Source organism: Chelonoidis abingdonii, chromosome 10, assembly GCF_003597395.2.
Source record: "Chelonoidis abingdonii isolate Lonesome George chromosome 10, CheloAbing_2.0, whole genome shotgun sequence".
Taxonomy (NCBI): domain Eukaryota; kingdom Metazoa; phylum Chordata; order Testudines; family Testudinidae; genus Chelonoidis; species Chelonoidis abingdonii.
In genome coordinates, this window is record NC_133778.1 from 7,061,672 (window position 1) to 7,079,529 (window position 17,858).

The 17,858-nt window shown below is 52.3% G+C and overlaps 1 protein-coding gene across 2 annotated transcripts in view; it reads right to left on the reverse strand.

Moving 5' to 3' along the window:
• Positions 1-1,115: 1,115 nt before the first annotated feature.
• Positions 1,116-17,858, reverse strand: part of FTCD (formimidoyltransferase cyclodeaminase) — a 51,004-nt gene continuing 34,261 nt past the window's right edge. Inside the window, exons 8-14 of one of the 2 annotated variants that reach the window (XM_032787687.2) lie at positions 10,267-10,328; positions 7,578-7,707; positions 5,287-5,448; positions 4,166-4,209; positions 3,483-3,621; positions 2,315-2,410; positions 1,116-1,202 (exon numbers count right to left, since the gene is read on the reverse strand). In XM_032787687.2, coding sequence (XP_032643578.1) covers positions 1,116-1,202; positions 2,315-2,410; positions 3,483-3,621; positions 4,166-4,209; positions 5,287-5,448; positions 7,578-7,707; positions 10,267-10,328 — 720 coding nt within the window. The remainder of the gene's footprint in view (positions 1,203-2,314; positions 2,411-3,482; positions 3,622-4,165; positions 4,210-5,286; positions 5,449-7,577; positions 7,708-10,266; positions 10,329-17,858) is intronic. The other variant, XM_032787688.2, reaches the window with a different exon arrangement.

The following is a 17,858-nucleotide window of genomic DNA, read 5'->3' on the forward strand; positions in this document are numbered from 1 at the left end:
CACGCGCTGCATGGGAGACTCTCCCCCACCCCTGGAAAAGCCCTAAAATGCAGCCTATGCCGCCACAAGGGGAGAAATGAACCTATTCCCCCAGAGCCCAACCTCACTGCTGCAACCCCTCCCCCTCCAGAGGGCAAACCAGGCCGACAGACCCAGGCAGGGAGAGGGAGAGCTGTGGCGCCATTGCCCAGTCCCATCACTTTGGCCCTCCAAGGCCTCACCTGTGCAGATGATGGAGACTCCACAGCTTTGAGGTGAGGGTTGGGGTGGGAAGGGGCAGGGCAGGGCACAGCCACTCTGTGCTGCCTCCTCCATGTGGGAACCCCCCCTACAGCAGCAGCAGGGGGAAGGTTGGTGCTGCAGGGAGAACCCAGGGCAATGCTGCTGCACGGGAGCCATGCTGTTGCAGGGATGGGCAGGCCAGGCAATAGGCAGAGGGAAAGGCGTCCCCAGGAGCAGCACCAAGGTTTCTGGCACCCTAGGCAGAATTCAGGGGGGCGGCATTTTGTGCCCTCCCCACGGGGCGTGTGGGAGCTTCCAGTTCCACTCCCATCGTGCCGCCGAAGAGGGACCCTTCGCCGAAATGACGCAGATGACAGCGGCAGTCATTGAGCTGCTCAATTGCCTGCTGCTGTTTCCCACGGCACGTCGGCAGAAGGTCCTTCTTTCGCGGCGCAACGGGAGCAGAACCGGTACCTCCTGTGCGGAACGCACAAAATGCCGCCCCCTGAACTCTGGCGCCCTAGGCAACTGCCTAGGGTCGCCTAATGGAAGCGCCGGCTCTGGGAGTCCCACAGGGAGCCTCGGGGCAGCTTCGAGTTCCCCACTGATCTGCTCCCCTCCAAGGATGACGTCCCTTTGCACGACGAGCACTGACCCAGAGAACTGGCCATCGGCCACGGGTGAAGTCTGCACTGGGTGCGCAGCACCGGAGCCAGATGGCCGCAGCCGTGGGGCCCGTTATGGGACCAGATAGCACAGTCTGTCTGAGCAAGGGCAGCTACCTCATACCACCACCACAAGAGGAGCGAGAACATTTCAGGTTTGTATTCTGTGCAGTAGGGTCCTGCCAAGCCAGGCCTCAGTGCTAACATTGCCACCGAGCGCCCCCCCCTTCACTGCCCCCGGCTTTCCAGCAGCTCCAGTACCAACTCCACGCTCTGCTGGGCCTCCGCCAAGAAGCTGGAGACTCTGCCGTGCATCTGTGTGTAAAAAGAAAGTGAATCATTTCCCACTGAAAGGGCAGCAGAACTATTTCCTCTTCCTCAGTCCCCGTCCCGGGGTCCCCCCTCTTACACTGTATATAGCCCTCATCCCATGTGGGGTCCCTTGTCAGGTGTGGATGTGGCACAAGGTGAGCGACATTTCCAGAGCCTGCCCCGCACTCCCAGCCTGAGGAGCGAGAGCCCACCGGCCAAAGGAGAGCTTCCCACCCAAACCATTGTAACAGCTGAATGGGCCAGCACCCTCTCCCAGCAGGTTTCCCTGGCAGTTAATGCTTTGTGCTTTAGGACAAGCTCAGCAGTGATGTCAGTCATGTGTAGGGTTGCCAGGTGTCTGGTTTTCGACTGGAACACCTGGTCGAAAAAGGACCCTGGTGGCTCCGGTCAGCACCACTGACCGGGCTGTTAAAAGTCCAGTCAGCACAGTGGGGCTAAGGCAGGCTCCCTACCTAGGTCTGTACAACTCCCAGGAAGCTGCCAGCATCTCCCCCTGGCTCCTAGATGGAGGGACAGCCATGGGGGCTCTGTGCGCTGCCCTTGCCCCCAGCGCCAGATCAGCTTCTCCCATTGGCCACAAACCACGTCCAATGGGAGCTGAGAGGTCAGTGCCTGAAGGCGCGTGCAGTGCAGAGAGCCATGTGATCGCGCCTCCACTTAGGAGCTGGAAGGAGATGTTGGCAGCTTCCTGGAAGCCGCCCGAGGTAAGCGCTGCCTGGAGCCTGCACCCTCTCCTGAACCCCAACTCCCTGCCCCAGCCCTGAGCCCCCTCCTGCACTCCAGAGCCCTCACCCATGACTGAAGTCCTCACCCCCTCACTCCAACCCCCTGCCCCAGCCCGGAGTCCCTTCTTGCACCCTGAACCCCTCATTTCTGGCCCCACCCCAGAGCCTGCACCCCCACAGCCAAGAGCCCAAACCCCCTCCCACATCCCAACCTCCTGCCTCAGCCTGGAGCCCGCACACACACCTGCATTCCAACCCCCTTCCCCAGCCCGGATCTCTCTCCTGCACCCTGAACCCCTCATCCCTGGCCCCATCCCAGAGCCTATACCTGCAGCCAGAGCTCGGGGGATGACTGGAGGGGCGACCTACCTCCTTCCTGAAGGCTTCATCTGTTACATCTTTCAGGTTAGTCACCACATTGAAATAGGCACCAAACACTCCTGCTTCCAGCGCTTTAGCCGCCACCTGAATGCAAGTGTTAAAGGCATGTGTGAGGAGCCACCTGTATAGCTTACATATGCCGGGCTGCCCCTTCCTTGCTGTAAATTGGCACAGCTCCTCCAACCTCAACAACCTGAGGCTTATTTACACCCACAAAGCTCTGGCCCAGGAAGTGGATCATGTCCAGATACTGATACTCAGACCAACAGATGGGGAAACTGAGGCAAAAAGCATTGCGGTCAACATTTTCTAAAGGTGCCACTGGTTCTGGCCAGCAGAACCTGCCAAAAATTTAGGCAGCTAAAATCAGTGTGTAACTTTGAACTCATTGGCTGAAGCAATTGCCCAAACTTAGAGAGGGAAGGATAGCTCAGTGGTTTGCACATTGGCCTGCTAAACCCATGGTTTTGAATTCAATCCCTGAGGGGGCCACTTAGGATCTGGGGCAAAATCAGTACTTGGTCCTGCTAGTGAAGGCAGGGGCTGGACTCAATGACCTTTCAGGGTCCCTTCCAGTTCTAGGAGATTGGTATATCTCCAATTATTAACTCACACAATGAGTCACTGGCAGCTCCTCCACCTCTCATTCTGACAACCTGTCCACTGGACCTTGCTGGTACAAGACAGCAGGGGATGTGGGACAGACATCAGGGCACTGCATTTCTATGGCAAGTCAGAAAAGTTACACCCACCACCAAGATTTTTCCACTGCTTGGGCAGAGAAATGGATGGGCCAGTGATCATGGCACTTGCATGGGACTTGGGAGACTAGACTCAGTTCCCTGCTCAGCCACAGATTTCTTGGGCAGGTCACTTAGTCTCTCTAGACCCGAGTTCCCCATCTGTACCATGGTGGTAAACCTTCCGGGGGGAGGTGAGGATTGCATTACAGATCATAATTGCTCAGACAGTCTGGTGAGGGGAGTCATACAAGTACCTGTGATCAACAGACCTTTTGCTTCCTAACAACATAAATGAGAATATGGACCTCCCAGTGCTCAAAGGCAGATTTCTTCCATTCTGCACTTCAGCTGGGTCAAACTTCTTAAAGAGCTGCCAGAAACTCTGAGCCCACTGCCAGTGCCTAGGCTAGTACCTGGAGATCTGATTTGCAGGCGAGGTTCCCGTACTGAGCCATCTCTTTTAACATGGGCCACAAGGCGTTCACTTTCTCCGCCAGCGAGAAGGGGACACCTACAGCCTTCTTCAGCCCCTGCTGCATAGCAGCTGTGCGCCTGCGAAAGGCAAGACATACTGTCAACCTGACTGCAAAAGGCAAGCAAGGAATCCGCTGTGGGAAGGAGTGATATCACACCATGGACACTGGGCTGGGCAAACCACCATGCAAACACGCTGGGTTTAGGTTCTATTTGCTCATCCAAAAATAATCCACCCTGTGCTAAGTTAACAATATGCCTTTCCAAAGCATATAGGGCGTACACAAAGAATGATTCACAAACATTGAAAGTAGGACAAATGTCCAAAAAAATCCACCCAAATGCCCACCATTCAGGGCAATTCACTGAGCCTGCTGCTCCCACAAGAAACCTGAGGAAAATCAAACTTTAGCTTTGCAGTATGGTGTGAGGATCTCCTCTCTCTCTCACATACACACAGTTAGGCCTGAGCCATCGCTCACTGAAGCCAATGAGAGCCCATCCATTGACTTCAGTAACTCTGGGTCAGGCCACTGGCCTTCAGCTCATTCCAGTGATTTCATGGGTTACCCCAAGGGATCAACCCCAGTGTTAATGTTTCAGTTCTTCACACAATACAAACTTCTCTCTCTCTTCTGGCGTGTTCTTAGGCAGCTTCATTGCGTCCTGTTGAGAAACAAACAAAGAGGCCTCAGATTGAGGACGCTGGAGGTGGAAGAACTATTCCAGGTAAAGTACAGCTCCTTGAGCCTTCGCCCTTCCCTACCGCCTGACCCCAGCATGGGCCTGTCTGCACGAAGGGGAAATTTTTCCATCAAGGGGGTGTGTTTATATCACACCACTGGGTGAAGGGACATGCCAGACACCCTCCACTGAGGATGCTGCCCTATGGGGGCCAGAGTGCAAAACTAGGGGTAGGGCAGAGTCCCGGGAGCAGCCCTGGGCACCGGCACTCAAGCAGGCTGTGGATCTGTAAGGGACAGGCTCAAATGTTGTGCGGGGCTTTCTCTGCCCCTTGTCCTGGCCCACGTCACCCTTCCATTCAACTGGCTTGTGCTCATTCGTTCTTTCGTGGGTCTCTTCTTGTTACACAGCAGCACCCTGGTATGCCCTGTACTGATCACTGTGCAGGAGGGGTCTTTGCTTGCCTCTCTCCTCACAGCCTGATCTGTGGAGCTGATCTCTCTGCACACACAGGACAGCTAAATCCGGAGAGATTTTAGGATCCGCCTTTGATGTATCCTGTAAGGTCACTGGAATATCATCCGGATGGATTCGGTTTATTATATTAATTTGGCTTTGGGGCTGTTCTTAGTTAGATACAATGAACCTTTCTTAACTCTGGCTTATCGCATTGTTTAATTTCAGAATTCAGGGCCAGGGCTTCAGCTAATTGAAATCTGCCCAGGCTCACTGATCTCAATGGAGCTGCAGGGATTCACATGAGCTGAGGATCTGGTCCTCTCTACCTGTCATCGTGTCTATGCACAGGAGACGTTGGCAAGCTCAGACCTCCACCTAAGCAGGGCTAAGTAGGAAATTTACCACAGGCAACTATCACGGCAGCCAAAATTTTGCAGAGAGTCCCAGCATACCTCCTTAGCTTTACCCAGAGCATCAGTGCTTAGCATTACACGCTGTGGGAATGACCAGAGAGAGCAGGCTTGCAAGCAGTCCGCAGACACAAGGGGGTGAGAAATGGAGAGACGTGCAGCTTGTGCAGTTCTTACAAGCCTCACTCACCATGTAACTGCTGAAAGCAAGAGAGTCTGTGTCCACCATGACGATCAGCTCATTCATGGCCTGATGGAACGGAGGGATCAGCTTCCTCATGACCAATTCCAGCGCCTCAAACTGACGCTTCCCGTAGGACATCAGGCCCACCATGCAGCCCAGAGCTGCCCCCTGCAAGGATACATGGCGAAAGCTCCATGCACATGCTCTCCTCCAGCCACAAGAGACATTAACCCGAGTGGATTGCCATTGCCATTCCTCCCGCGACACACATGCCACCATGCCCGCCACTAGGCAAAGAGCCCCCAACCTGCCCAGGGAGAGTGCAGCGAGACACTCCCATGAAGGACGACAGATACTTGGGCACTAAAGAACCAGCTAGGAAGCGCTACTCAGAAGAGAGCTGAATGTGAAGCCAGCAGAGAGACCATCCCAGAAGCAAAGGGGAAGTAAAGGCGAGTGAGTCCATCAGTTACCACATGTCACTTTCACTGGGCCACCAAGGAGGCTGATTTGTCACATGCCATTGCCAAGAGGCTCACCAGCCCAGAGTGCACTCTGCACTGCCCGACAGCTGCTGAAAGGGGGTGTCCGCTTGTCAAATGCACCTGGCTTGTGGGGCTTCCTCGTGACCTCAGCCAGGTGGCTACACTGGCCCAAATGCAAAGATATTATTTGTCAAAGGCGATGAACGCCAGGGCTTGAATGAGCTGCCATCTAGTGATGGACTGGGGGAAAACACCTCAGGATCAGGCTACATTTGCACAGACACATCCACTCTAGCCAAGGTGCTCAGCAGATGGAGCTGCTTTGCCAAAGTGATTGATTTTGGCTGATTTGGATTCAAATTCACTTTAGCGTTGGACATAGGGTAATGAAATGTTGTTCTCCTTATTGTATGAGTAAAGGGCAGCAAAACAGCACTTAATATGCCCTACTTGGTGGGGGAGGGGTCACCCTCACATGCTAAGCACAGGTAATGATGCCAAAGCCAAGTCTGTGGGGGTAGGACCAGGTGTTTCTGTCTAGATGTGTAGACTCTGTTTAGAGAGCTCTGGACACCGTTTCATTCTCCCTGCAGTGTTTAAAGATGGAGCTGATCAGATTCACTTGGGAGCCTTTGTTTCTATTACAATAGATCCTCAGAGTTATAAACACTGGAGTGATGAACTGATCAGTCATCCACACACCCACCTCCTTTCGAACTGGACATACACAATTAGGCAGCACTAGAGCCAAGAAAAAAAGCCAGAACAGTGCTGGGTTAAATATAAAATACGGTACTAAAAAAAATAAGTAAGGTTTCAAAGCTGTATTAAGTCAACATTCAATTGTAAGCTTTTGAAAGAGCGCCCATAACATTTTGTTCAGACGTACGAATAACCTCCATTCCTGAGGGGTTTGGAACTCTGAGGTTCTACTGTAAGTGATCACAAGAGCTGAAATCCTTGATGAGCAGGATTAGGGTCTGAGCCTTTGACCCGATTTGGGGACAATGCTGTGGTGAAAGACAACACAGGGGCTGCAGCCACAACGCGGTTTCCCACTAGCTGGTGAAGTCCCTAAGGAGCAGGCCAAGTGATGGAACTGCAGAACATGGCATGGCAGCTAGAAGGAGCAGCAAGTGGCAAGCTGCGGGGCGGAGGCAGCAGAGACAGTGGTGAACAGTGGCAAAGGTGGCAGCAAGCAGCTAGACAACAGTGGCAGCAAGTGAGCAGCAGCAGACACCTTACTCAATCCCCCTTCTGGGACTTGGGGGAGTGGGAGATGAACCTGTGTGACTACACTCCAGAATTCTGGGATTTTGCTGACCTCAGACAACTAGCTGGAAGGGGGTGCAGTGGAGGGGAAAAGGCAGCAGTGTGTTAAAGGGACATTCATCCATTGGACTTTCACACTGCAAGGAGGGGAACTGAGGCAAAATCATTGCCGGGTTTTCCCAAATTAGTGCTGTGATCCCGTCGTATAACAAAAGAAAACGTGTGTCGAGGGGAAAGACTCGGGTCTTGCGAGAGGGGACGTAATGGCCTCTTAGAGTCACCCGGGGCAGTGTGTTTTCTGGATGGGGGCTCAAGCCAGTTCTGGTCTGCATTGTTAAGAGAAACTCCTAGGTAGTGACCCCAGCCCCTGTTGCTGCCAATGCTCCCTGGCAGACGGGCTATAGTTTCTCCCACTACTCACTTGTGGACAATGTCAGTATTTGACTCAGAGTGGGTTCCCACTGCACCCAGTGCAGGCTCTCCATCCTGCTGCGAAGCAGTCGCCCTGCTGTATCACAGGAGAACCAAGCGAGAACCTACCAGAGCAGACATTGCTGCAGACACCGATCCTCCCCCGGGAGCTGCTGACCTCGCACCAACAGCACGCACAAACATGTGGAGTGACTTGGACACCAAACCTCCATCTGCCTGACCACTCTGCACCAGGTACCTGCCAACAGCAAATCAGGATGAGCTCAGCTCTGTCCCGCTCCAGGCCGCTAGCGTCAAGCAAATGCAGGGAAGTCAGGCTCTCTGGCCAGCCCCAACCATGCTCCGACGGCTCTTCCCAGCATGCCCCCGATAATTCCTTTACGAGAAACCTGAGCCGAGTCCCACATGGCACCCTCGGGCCTAGACCATCACAGCCAGGAGCCGCATTGAATTCACTGGGCCTTTGGGGGCTGTATCTGCTGAGAGAAACTCCACCCCAGTTTGGGAAATCGAAAGCAGCAGCAGCCTGTCTTGAAGGAGAGCTACTTATTCCAGGGCCTGCATGGGGGAGCCCTTAGTGCAGAGGTTCTCAAACTGGGGGTCACGAGGTTATTACATGGGGGGTTTCAAACTGTCAGCCTCCACCCTAAACCCCGCTTCACCTCCAGCATTTATAATGGTGCTAAATATATAAAAATGTGTTTTTAATTTATAAGGGGGGGGTTGCACTCAGAGGCTCTCTGTGTGAAAAGAGTCACCAGTACAAAAGTTTGAGAACCCCTGTCTTAGTGGGGACTTTTCTGACAGGAGCGATCGCTCCTCTCTCCTGCAACGCATGAACCATCCACACAAAAATCCAACTCTTCCCCTTTAAAAATCCCCTCCACTGCTCTGAGCAGAGGCATCCCGGAGCTGGCAGCAGTGCCGTGGAATGAGAGGAGCTGTTCTTCAGGGGCAGAGAAGGGACTGAGCACTGCCACTTGCCAGAGCATCGTCCTCAACCCCACAGGGAATAGCCATGCTACTCTTCTCAGGGGAGAGCCACCAGCTGGGCTCCACCTGCAATAGCCAGTGGCGGACGAGGGCATGAGGGAGGCCAGCGGAGGGTATTCAGCTACAGAACAGACCTTCGGAGTCTGACCAGCTCTAGGAAACACTGCAAACCCTTCCTCTTGGGAACAGCCCTTTCACAATAAGCCAGAGACTCCAGGAAGTCCTCTAGGATCTTTGCTCTTGCTAATGATTTTATATGGAAGGTGCTAGATACTATGGTGAAGGGAAGCAGGTATGTCTGCACTGCAATTGGCAGGTGGGAGTGCAGCTGGATATGCAGTGGCATGTTAAACCTGATATGCTGATCACTAAGCAAACCCTGGGTACTCCTGATCGTGCTGTTTAAACCCAGTAGTTGACTGTCCAGTACTAGAACTGGGCAGAAACTGGAACTTCTGTTCCGTGGGAAATTCTGACATTTTGAAAAAAAAATGTTCTGAATTGAAACAAAAAGCCAAAATTTTGAAATTACCCATGAACTCAAAATTCTGAAAAAGTTTGATTTGGGAAATGAAAAGTTGCAATTCAACAAAGTCAGGTGGTTTTGTTTTGATAAGGTAAAAATGTGTCATTTTGACAGTGTTGCATTTTATTTTTGATATATGTTATATATAAATATGTCAAGTATTAAATGGAATATTGTAACCGGGCAAACTCACCCCGGCGGCGCCTCCTGCTGGTTGCTTCAGGGAATCAGCTCACATACACAGCTCAGAGCGCCCTCTGCAGGCTGGTGATCCGCCTTCTGGCTTCTGCTACTAGCCCCGTGTCCCTCCCTGGACCCCGGTGCCCCTTCTACGTGGGGTTCTGCCCCCTGGCAGTACCCCTTTCTCTTAAGGGTTTCCCCCTCCTGGGAACCCCCCCACTCTATCCCCACTTTGCCTCAGGGTCTTGGCAACTGCCCAGTCATTAGCTAGCCCCCACACCCTGGGGCAGACTGCAGTGTTAGCCTCTCATCATCGGCAAAGGGGTTTGGACCTGCTGCCTTGGCCTACCCCTGGGTTGCACCCTGCAACCCTAGTACCTCTCAGCCTACTCCTAGGCCACAGCCTGGGGCTTTCCAGGCAGGAGCTCCCCGGCTCCGCTGCCTTCCCCAGCCCTGCTTCACCCTGGGTACCTTCTCTGGTCCCTTGCAGCAGCCAGGCCCTTCTCCCTCTGAACACAGAGAGAGAGGCTCCTGGCTTCTCTGCCCTTTTATAAGGGCCTGTGGCTCAGTTTGTGGGGAAGTGGCCCCAGCTGCAGCCACTTCCCCAATCAGCCCAGCCTAAAAGGCTGCTTTCCCCAGCCCCGGCCCCTTCCCTGGGCTGTTTTAACCCCCTCAGGGCCGGAGCAGGGATCCACCCTGCTACAAATATACTTTATATTTAATTAAAATCTTAAAGTCAAAACAAAATTAAAGTGATAAAGTTGAACCAAAACATTTTTACCTTATCTAAATGAAACACTTCAGGGTTATTGAAACAAAATGAGACAATCAAAGAGTTTATTTTCGACTTTTTCACATCAAAAATGTTGTTGAAATCAACGTTTCATTGGGCAGCCAGGACCATTTTAAACCCTGTAGGGATACAAATGAGTTCCTAATGGCATCCCAGGAGGATTGTGCTACTTTGAGATCTGACATAGCAACAGCAAATTGAATCAACAGCTATTCTCAGAGACTCATGAGCAGGCACCCGGGCTCCCTCAATTGTGCGTGGTACAAACAAGGAGAGTGACAAAGAAAATGGACAAGTTGCCATACTCAATAATGCGCTCCTGGGGGTTAAATGGAGACAAGGAATCCAGGCCCAGCCGGCTGACTACCTGAAATGAAGAAAGACAAATTCATCAAGGCAGAGTCGACATATTCGCCTTGCTCGCTTCTGGGGGAAAATATTCAGTTCCAAGGCTCATTGGATGGCCGGGAATTCAGAGCGAGTGATTTGATATAAATATCCAGCCAGTAAGGACTGGCCTCACTTGGGTCATGTACACGTTTCTAAAAATCAAACTTCCACTTTTAGAAGGAACGGTATCAAAGCTAGTAACCTACAATTAGTTCCAGCCATGAGTATGTTCTGATATCCGTCCGAGCTGTCCGTAACCATCATCAACTAACTCTTATCTAGGGCTTTTCACACATCCTATTCAAAATGTCTTAGCAGGACATTAACCCTAAATGTGATATCAAGCTAAACAAAACTGGTTCTTTTTGGTTCTAACGAAGTGTGTCATTGTATGTGAAGCTATGAAGTTTTGCTATTTGTGTGTTACTGAAATATGTTGTGAGGCTGGGAACACACACAACCAGTCTTTCAGGTACAGCAATGAAGAAGCTACACAGTACTAATGGCCCTATTAAGGGGAATCTACACACCCAGGGACTATCTCAGGAATTGTTTACAATGGAGGTTTTCCAGAGGGATCACGTGGGCAATGGAAGATGCTTGACCAGGGGCAGGGAGAGAATGAAGCAGACCCTCATTGTCATGAGCAAAGATCTTCCCAGCCAGCTGGAAGAAGCTATAAAAGAGGGGAATCACAGACTATCAAGGTTATGTGGCAAATTGCCAGTATTGTTCTCTGGGTCTCGCGCTTTCTCTTCTCTGGGGTAGGTTCAGGGCGATATTGCTTGCCTCTGAACCAGTTCTTCATCACTCCCCTAGTGTCCTTGGAGGAAGGGAGTGGAGAGGGAGGGACTTGGGCCCGCCCTCTACTCCAGGTCCCAACCCAGGGGCCCTGGGGTTGTGATGAACCACTTGACTAGCGGTTTCTTCCCCTGGGTTACTTCCCTCTCAAACCCGTCAGCTTGTGAAGGGCTTCTTTGCCCTCTTCTATACAAGCTGTGCCTGCCTTTAGGGTTCTTTTGGGTTCCTAATCCACCGCACTCTCCAAACCTTCTATTTCTCTCTGGACGAAACTCTCTCTCTCTTCTCTTCTGCAATCTGCACTCTCTCCAATCAACTTCTCCTTCAACTACCACCCCTGTCTGACTAAGCAGGGTTTATATCCCATGACTGGAGTCAGGTGCTCTAACTGAAGTCAGGTGCTTCTAATTGGCCACAGTTTTAGTTAATCAAAGAACTTCCTCCTTGGCAGGGATAAGGCCTCCGCTAACCTCTTTGTGCCTCTGGCATGCTGTATCACAGTTAGAAGGGACCTCAGGAGGTCATTCTAGCCCAACTGGTGCTCAAAGCAAGACCAATCCCAGACAGATTTTTAACCAGTTCCTAAATGGCCCTCAAGGGCTGAACTACACCCGGTTAGCAGGCCAATGCTCAAACACTGAGCATCCCTCCCGCATGAATGACATCATCCTTGGCCTCACTCTCCTTTAACTCGAACCTGGAAACCTTAGAACAAGACTGAACTGGGAAAGGAGGTCCCACGTGGGACAGAAGAATTCCACTGTGTATGTATAAAGCTGTAATCTGTGTGTACTAGTAACGGGTGAGACACTGATTTATCAAATAACCTATCTAGTTTATAAGCTTAGATTGCGTTTTGTTTTATTTCTTAGGTTACCTGCTTGATCTGTAAGCAAGCACTAAATCACTTAAAAAAAGACGGTTACTCACCTTTGTAACTGTGTTCTTCGAATGTGTTGCTCATATCCATTCCAATTAGTGTGCGCGCATCACATGCACGTTCGTCAGAGATTTTTACCCTAGCAACACTCAGTGGGTCGGCTGGAGCCCCTCGAGTGGCCCGTTATGCGCCGGATATTACCCTGCCGACACGGCCTTCAGTTCCTTTGCGGCATGACAGAGGAAGGAGGGCAGGTTTGAATGGATATGAGCAAACATCTCGAAGACAACAGTTACAAAGGTGAGTAACCTTTTCTCTTGGAGTGTTCTTGCTCATATCCATTCCAGTTAGTGATTCCCAAGCTTACCTGGCATGGGGTTGGAGTGAATGGTTGCAGAAATACAAAACTGCTGATCAAATGCTGCATCTATCTCTGGACTGTTAAAAGCCGTAATGTGGCAGCAAAAGGTGTGAATCGATGACAGGTGTGCCGACATATTTCTGGATTGGGAATGGGCAGGAGGCAGCAAGATGAGCTTGCGCCGAGTAGAAGGGCGGTTGGGTGCTAGCGCAGACGTGAGCCAATTCATAGCATATGTGATAGAGATGTTTCCCCAAGAATAAATCATGCAAAGAGACCATAGACCTTTCACCAGTTGCGACAGTACAAGAGCGAGAAGACTCGGGAGGTTTGTTTCATTCTCGATTAAAAAGCGAAGCACCGCGGACGTCCAGGTAGTGTGTAGCTGTTGTTCCTCGATGTGATGGGTACGCTTCAGAAAGAACTGGGAGGAGATGTCTTGGTTGACATGAAAGGCGGACCACTCAAGGAGAAAGGGTCGTGGTCGCAGCTGACCTTTCTATGAAACAGTGTTCACCCGGGGGGATCAGGTCGCTGCAAGCCGAAGCCCAGATACCCGTCTCCGAAGTAATAGTGACAGGAGGATGCTTCTAGGAAAGTAAGCAAACGAGCAGGTAGCAGTGGTTGAAAGGGCAGACATACAGCTGTGGCTAGCACTCAGGTATTAATTCATAGATCATAGATCTAGATTGTAAGGGACCTCGAAGAGTTCACGAGTCCAGTCCCTGCCCTTCATGGCAGGACCATCCCTGAAGACATTATCTAACCGACTCTTAAAATTCCAGAGATGGAGATTCCAAACACCCTCCTAGGCAATTTATCGTCTAGTGTTCAACTACCTCTACAGTTACAATTTTTGGCCAAATGTCCAACCTAAAATCCTTGCTAGCGTTTACCCATGGTTCTTGTTCATTCATTAGAGCTAAGGTGACAAGTTTTTCCCTCCTCCTAATGACCCTTTTAAGATACCTGACAATGCTATCATGCGTCCCTCTCAGCTTCTCTTTCAAAACTAACAACCGCAATTCTTTCAGCCTTCCATAGTCATGTTCTAAGACTTTAATCATTCTTGTTGCTCTTCTCTGACCCTTCCCAATCTCCACATGCTTTCTTAAATGCCGTGCCAGAACTGGACACAATCCAAGATCCCAGTAGGGTCGGGCAGTCACTTGAGGATATAAGTTCATCTTTTAGAACTTGAACCAAAGGTGATGAGGAAATGATCAGAGCCACTTCACCTGGGTGAGGCGAAATGCTCCAGATGCACGATTTATGGAAGATGACCGCTAGGGCCCTTCTCTTTCAGGGTCCAGAGTCAAGTCCAGAGAAGTAGTAACGGACACCTGCTGGGGCTAAGTTACGCTGAGAGCACCAAAGTGAAAACGCTTTCACTTTAGCGAGATAGGATTTGGAAAGGCTTCCTTACTGCCCCGGCACTGCTGGACTGAAGCAGAGAACGACTCAACTGGCTCAACCACACAGCGACCTCTGTTGTAAATGAAGGACTGCAGGTCGGAGGGAAGCCTGTTCAAATCCTGTGTTATGAGGTTCCAGCCAGAGTGGCAGGGAATCGGTCTGCCACTGAGAGTCGAACAACGTGGTGTACCAGTGCTGCCTCGGCCACGCTGGAGCAATCAGGATCAGGTGAGCGCTGTCCCTGCAGAGCCTGAGTAAGACTCTGTGGATGAGTGGAAATGGTGGGAAGGCATAAAGTATGTGCCTGTTCCACGGGATCAGAAATGCATCTGAGAGGGAGCCCGGGGAGCGTCCCTGGAAGGAGCAGAACACCTGGCATTCCCTGTTCTCTTGGGAGGCAAAGAGGTCTATGTGGGGAAAGCCCCACTTCCGGAAAACAGAATGGATGACGTCCGGGCGAATCGACCACTCGTGAGACAGGAAGGATCTGCTGAGGTGATCCGCCAGAGAGTGTTCTGGACTCCTGGGCTATGCAAAAGTTCCAAAGGTGGACGGCTTCTTGACAAAGGAGGGAGGAGCATGCTCCGCCTTGCTTGTTTATGAAAACATGGCCGTTGTGTTTTCTGTGAACACTGATACACAACGGCCTTGGAGATGGTCTCAAAACACTTGGCATGCTAGACGGACTGCTCTCAGCTCCCACACATTGATGTGTAAGGCCAGTTCTTGGGGCAACCAGAGGCCTTGAGTGTGAAGGCTCCTGAGGTGGGCACCCCAACCTAGAGATGACGTGTCCGTGGTTAGGGCCATCGAGGGTTGTGGTGGGTGGAATGGCATCCCTGCACAGTCTAGAGTGGGGTCTAGCCACCAGGTTAGGTAGCCCACAACCTTCCTGGGGATAGTGAGCACCGAGTCCAGGCTGTCTCTGCATGGTTGGTATATTGAAGCAAGCCAGGCTTGGAAGGGACGGAGGCGTAGCCTGGCGTGCTTGATCACGAAGGTGCAGGAGGCCATGTGACCTACTAGGCTGAGGCAGGTGCACACCGACGTTGTCAGGAAGGTTTGAAGACTTTGGATTATTGAAGTCATTGCCTGAAAACGCGACTGTGGGAGGCAGGCTCTGGCCAGATTGGAGTCCAGAACCGCTCCAATGAAGTCTATTCTCTGCGTGGGTGTGAGAGTAGACTTTTCTGTGTTGATCATGAGGCCTAAGCTCCCGAAGAGGTCTCTGACGATGCGCAGGTGCTGTGATACTTGCCACTGGGAAGTCCCTCGAATGAGCCAATCGTCGAGATACAGGTAGACGTGTACTCGACGACGCTGGAGAGAGGCGGCGACTACAGCCATGCATTTTGTGAAGACATGCGGAGCTAGAGAAAGGCCAAACGGAAGTACAGTGAACTGAAAGTGTTGGTGGTTGACCACAAAACGGAGGTACCATCGGTGTGGTGAATAAATTGCAATGGGGAAATACGCGTCCTTCATATCGAGGGCAGCGTACCAGTCTCCAGGAGCCAGGGATGGGATAATGATCCCCAGGGATACCATGCGTAACTTCAGCTTTCTCATGAATTTGTTGAGTTCTCGCAGGTCTAGGATCGGTCATAGACCTCCCTTTGCCTTGGGGATTAAGAAATAGCAGGAATAAAACCCCTTGCCTCTCAAGTCCTTTGGCACCTCCTCTATGGCTCCCATGGCTAAGAGCAACTGGACCTCTTGTAAGAGGAATTGCTCGTGAGAGGGGTTCCTGGAGAGGGACGGGCAGGGAGGGTGGGAAGGCGGGGTTGAAGCAAACTGGAGGTGGTATCCCCCTTCCACCGTGTGCAGGACCCAATGATCTGAAGTTAGCTGGGACCAGGCAGGGAGGAATTGGGAGAGGCGGTTGAAAAAGGGAAGAAAAGGATCCAGTAGGGTAATTGGTGGGCCGTCCTCGGGCGTCCCATCAAAAGTTCTGCTTGGGCCCCGCTGGTGATTTAGGGGGCGCCTGATTTTGAGCTCCTTGAGGGCCAGACGATTCCCCCTGCCACACCTTCTGGTAACGTCTTGACGCAGCCTAGGCTGGGCATAAGGATGGCGTAGCTGGGGCCGGAAGGTCCTGCGTTGGGTCACTGGCATGTGCATACCCAGCGAGCGCATTAGAACGCGATTGTCCTTCAGACTTTGCAACCTGGGGCCAGTCTTGTTTGAGAAAAGGCCCTGGCCTTCGCAGGGTAAATCCTGAATAGTTTGTTGCAATTCAGGGGGAAGGCCTGGAGCCAGGAGATACGCCTCATCGTGACTCCTGATGCCAGAGTTCTGGTTGCAGAGTCCGCTGCATCTGGAGAGGCCTGGAAGGAGGTTCTCGCTACCTTTTTACCCTCCTCAAGTAGGGCCGTGAATTCTTGATGGGACTTCTGGGGAAGAAGCTCTGTAAGCTTCCCCAAGGACACCCAAGTGTTAAAGTTATACCTACTTAGGAGGGCTTGTTGGTTCGCCACCCTAAGTTGGAGGCCTCTAGCCGAGTATATTTTGCGGCCCAGGGAGGTCCATTCGCCTAGTCTCCTTTGAGTTAGGAGCCGGGGCTTGTTGGCCATGACTCTCCCATTCGTTCACCAATTGGACAACTAGAGAGCAAGGAGGTGGGTGAGTGTAGAGATATTCATACCCCTTTGAGGGGACCATATATTTCCTCTCTACTCCACTTGCTGTAGGTGGAATTGAAGCTGGGGATTGCCAAATGGCGTCCGCATTAGCCTGTATGGTATGGATGAACGGGACAGCGACTCTAGTAGGTGCATCAGCCGATAGGATGTCTACGACCAGGTCCTCTATTTCAGGAACCTCCTCCACCTGCAAGTTCATATTCTGAGCCACTCGCCTCAAAAGGTCCTGATGGGCCCTGAGGTCAATTGGTGGAGGGCCTGAGGAGGATGTCCCCACCACCGCCTCATCAGGAGAGGAGAAGGAGGAGAGGCCCAGGACCAAAGGGTCCTGTGGTGGCTCCTGTACTTGAGGGGCGCCATCTGCATCTGCTGGAACCTCGGCAACTGCAGATGGAATTGAAGCCTCATCCGTGCCCGTGGGGGGGTGCGGCTTAATGTCACCTCTGGTATCCAGTATTCTGACGGGGCCGACTGTTGAGCCACTGATGGTGCACCTTGGCTTTGGTGGTATGCCCACGGTGTCCAAAAGGACCAGTGATGAGGCCCTTGCTCTTGGCTCTGTCTCTCCAAGAATATATGGCTGTGGACGTCAGAGTCACGCTCCTGAGGATAGGATGCGCTACCAGCCTGCGATGACACCAATGTGTGTCTGGAAGGCCACGGCGGTGCCGATAGGCCCTGGGAGGGTGCCACTGTTCTCGATGCTAGGGTCCGGGGCGGTGCTGGGGAGCAGTACCGGGAGCTATAACGGAACCGCGAGTGAGACCAGGAGCTTCTACCGTATTGGTGAAGGGAGGTCAACCAAGATCTCGAGTCCCTTCGTCTGGCATGACTGCGGGATACACCGTGCTGAGATCGGTGCCCTGAGCCGGACCAGTACCAGGAGTATCTGTCCGGCGAACGAGATGTCAAACGGTGCCATGAGTGCGACCGGTACCACGATGGAGAACGGTGCCAGGACTGCGAGCGGTGCCAGGAGTGGGAACGGAACGATCGAGAGTGTCTGAGAGACCGGGATTTTGAACGACGTCTGTCTGGTGGACCAACGGAAGGAGGCCTTACCATGGCCGGCTTGCTGATGGATTGTATGACCCGCACTGGCGATGCCGGGGGTTGAGGCCATGTCGACTCCGTCATTGCGATGAGCTCCCTTGCCATGGAGAAGGTCTCCAGCGTAGAAGGGAGGGCAAGCTCAGCCACAGCATGAGCCAGGGAGCTGTCAGGCATCGGAATCGACGGCCCTTGTGGGACCGGAATCAATGGTGTCGAGCTTGGCGGAGGCGCAATCTGTGGTGCCACAGTGGCACAGTCGACGGTGCTGCGGCAGATGACGGTGCCGGATGAACCGTCTTGGAAGAGCGCTCCTTCCATGGAGCAGAAGTTGAAGCGCTATGTTGCTTCCCCTGT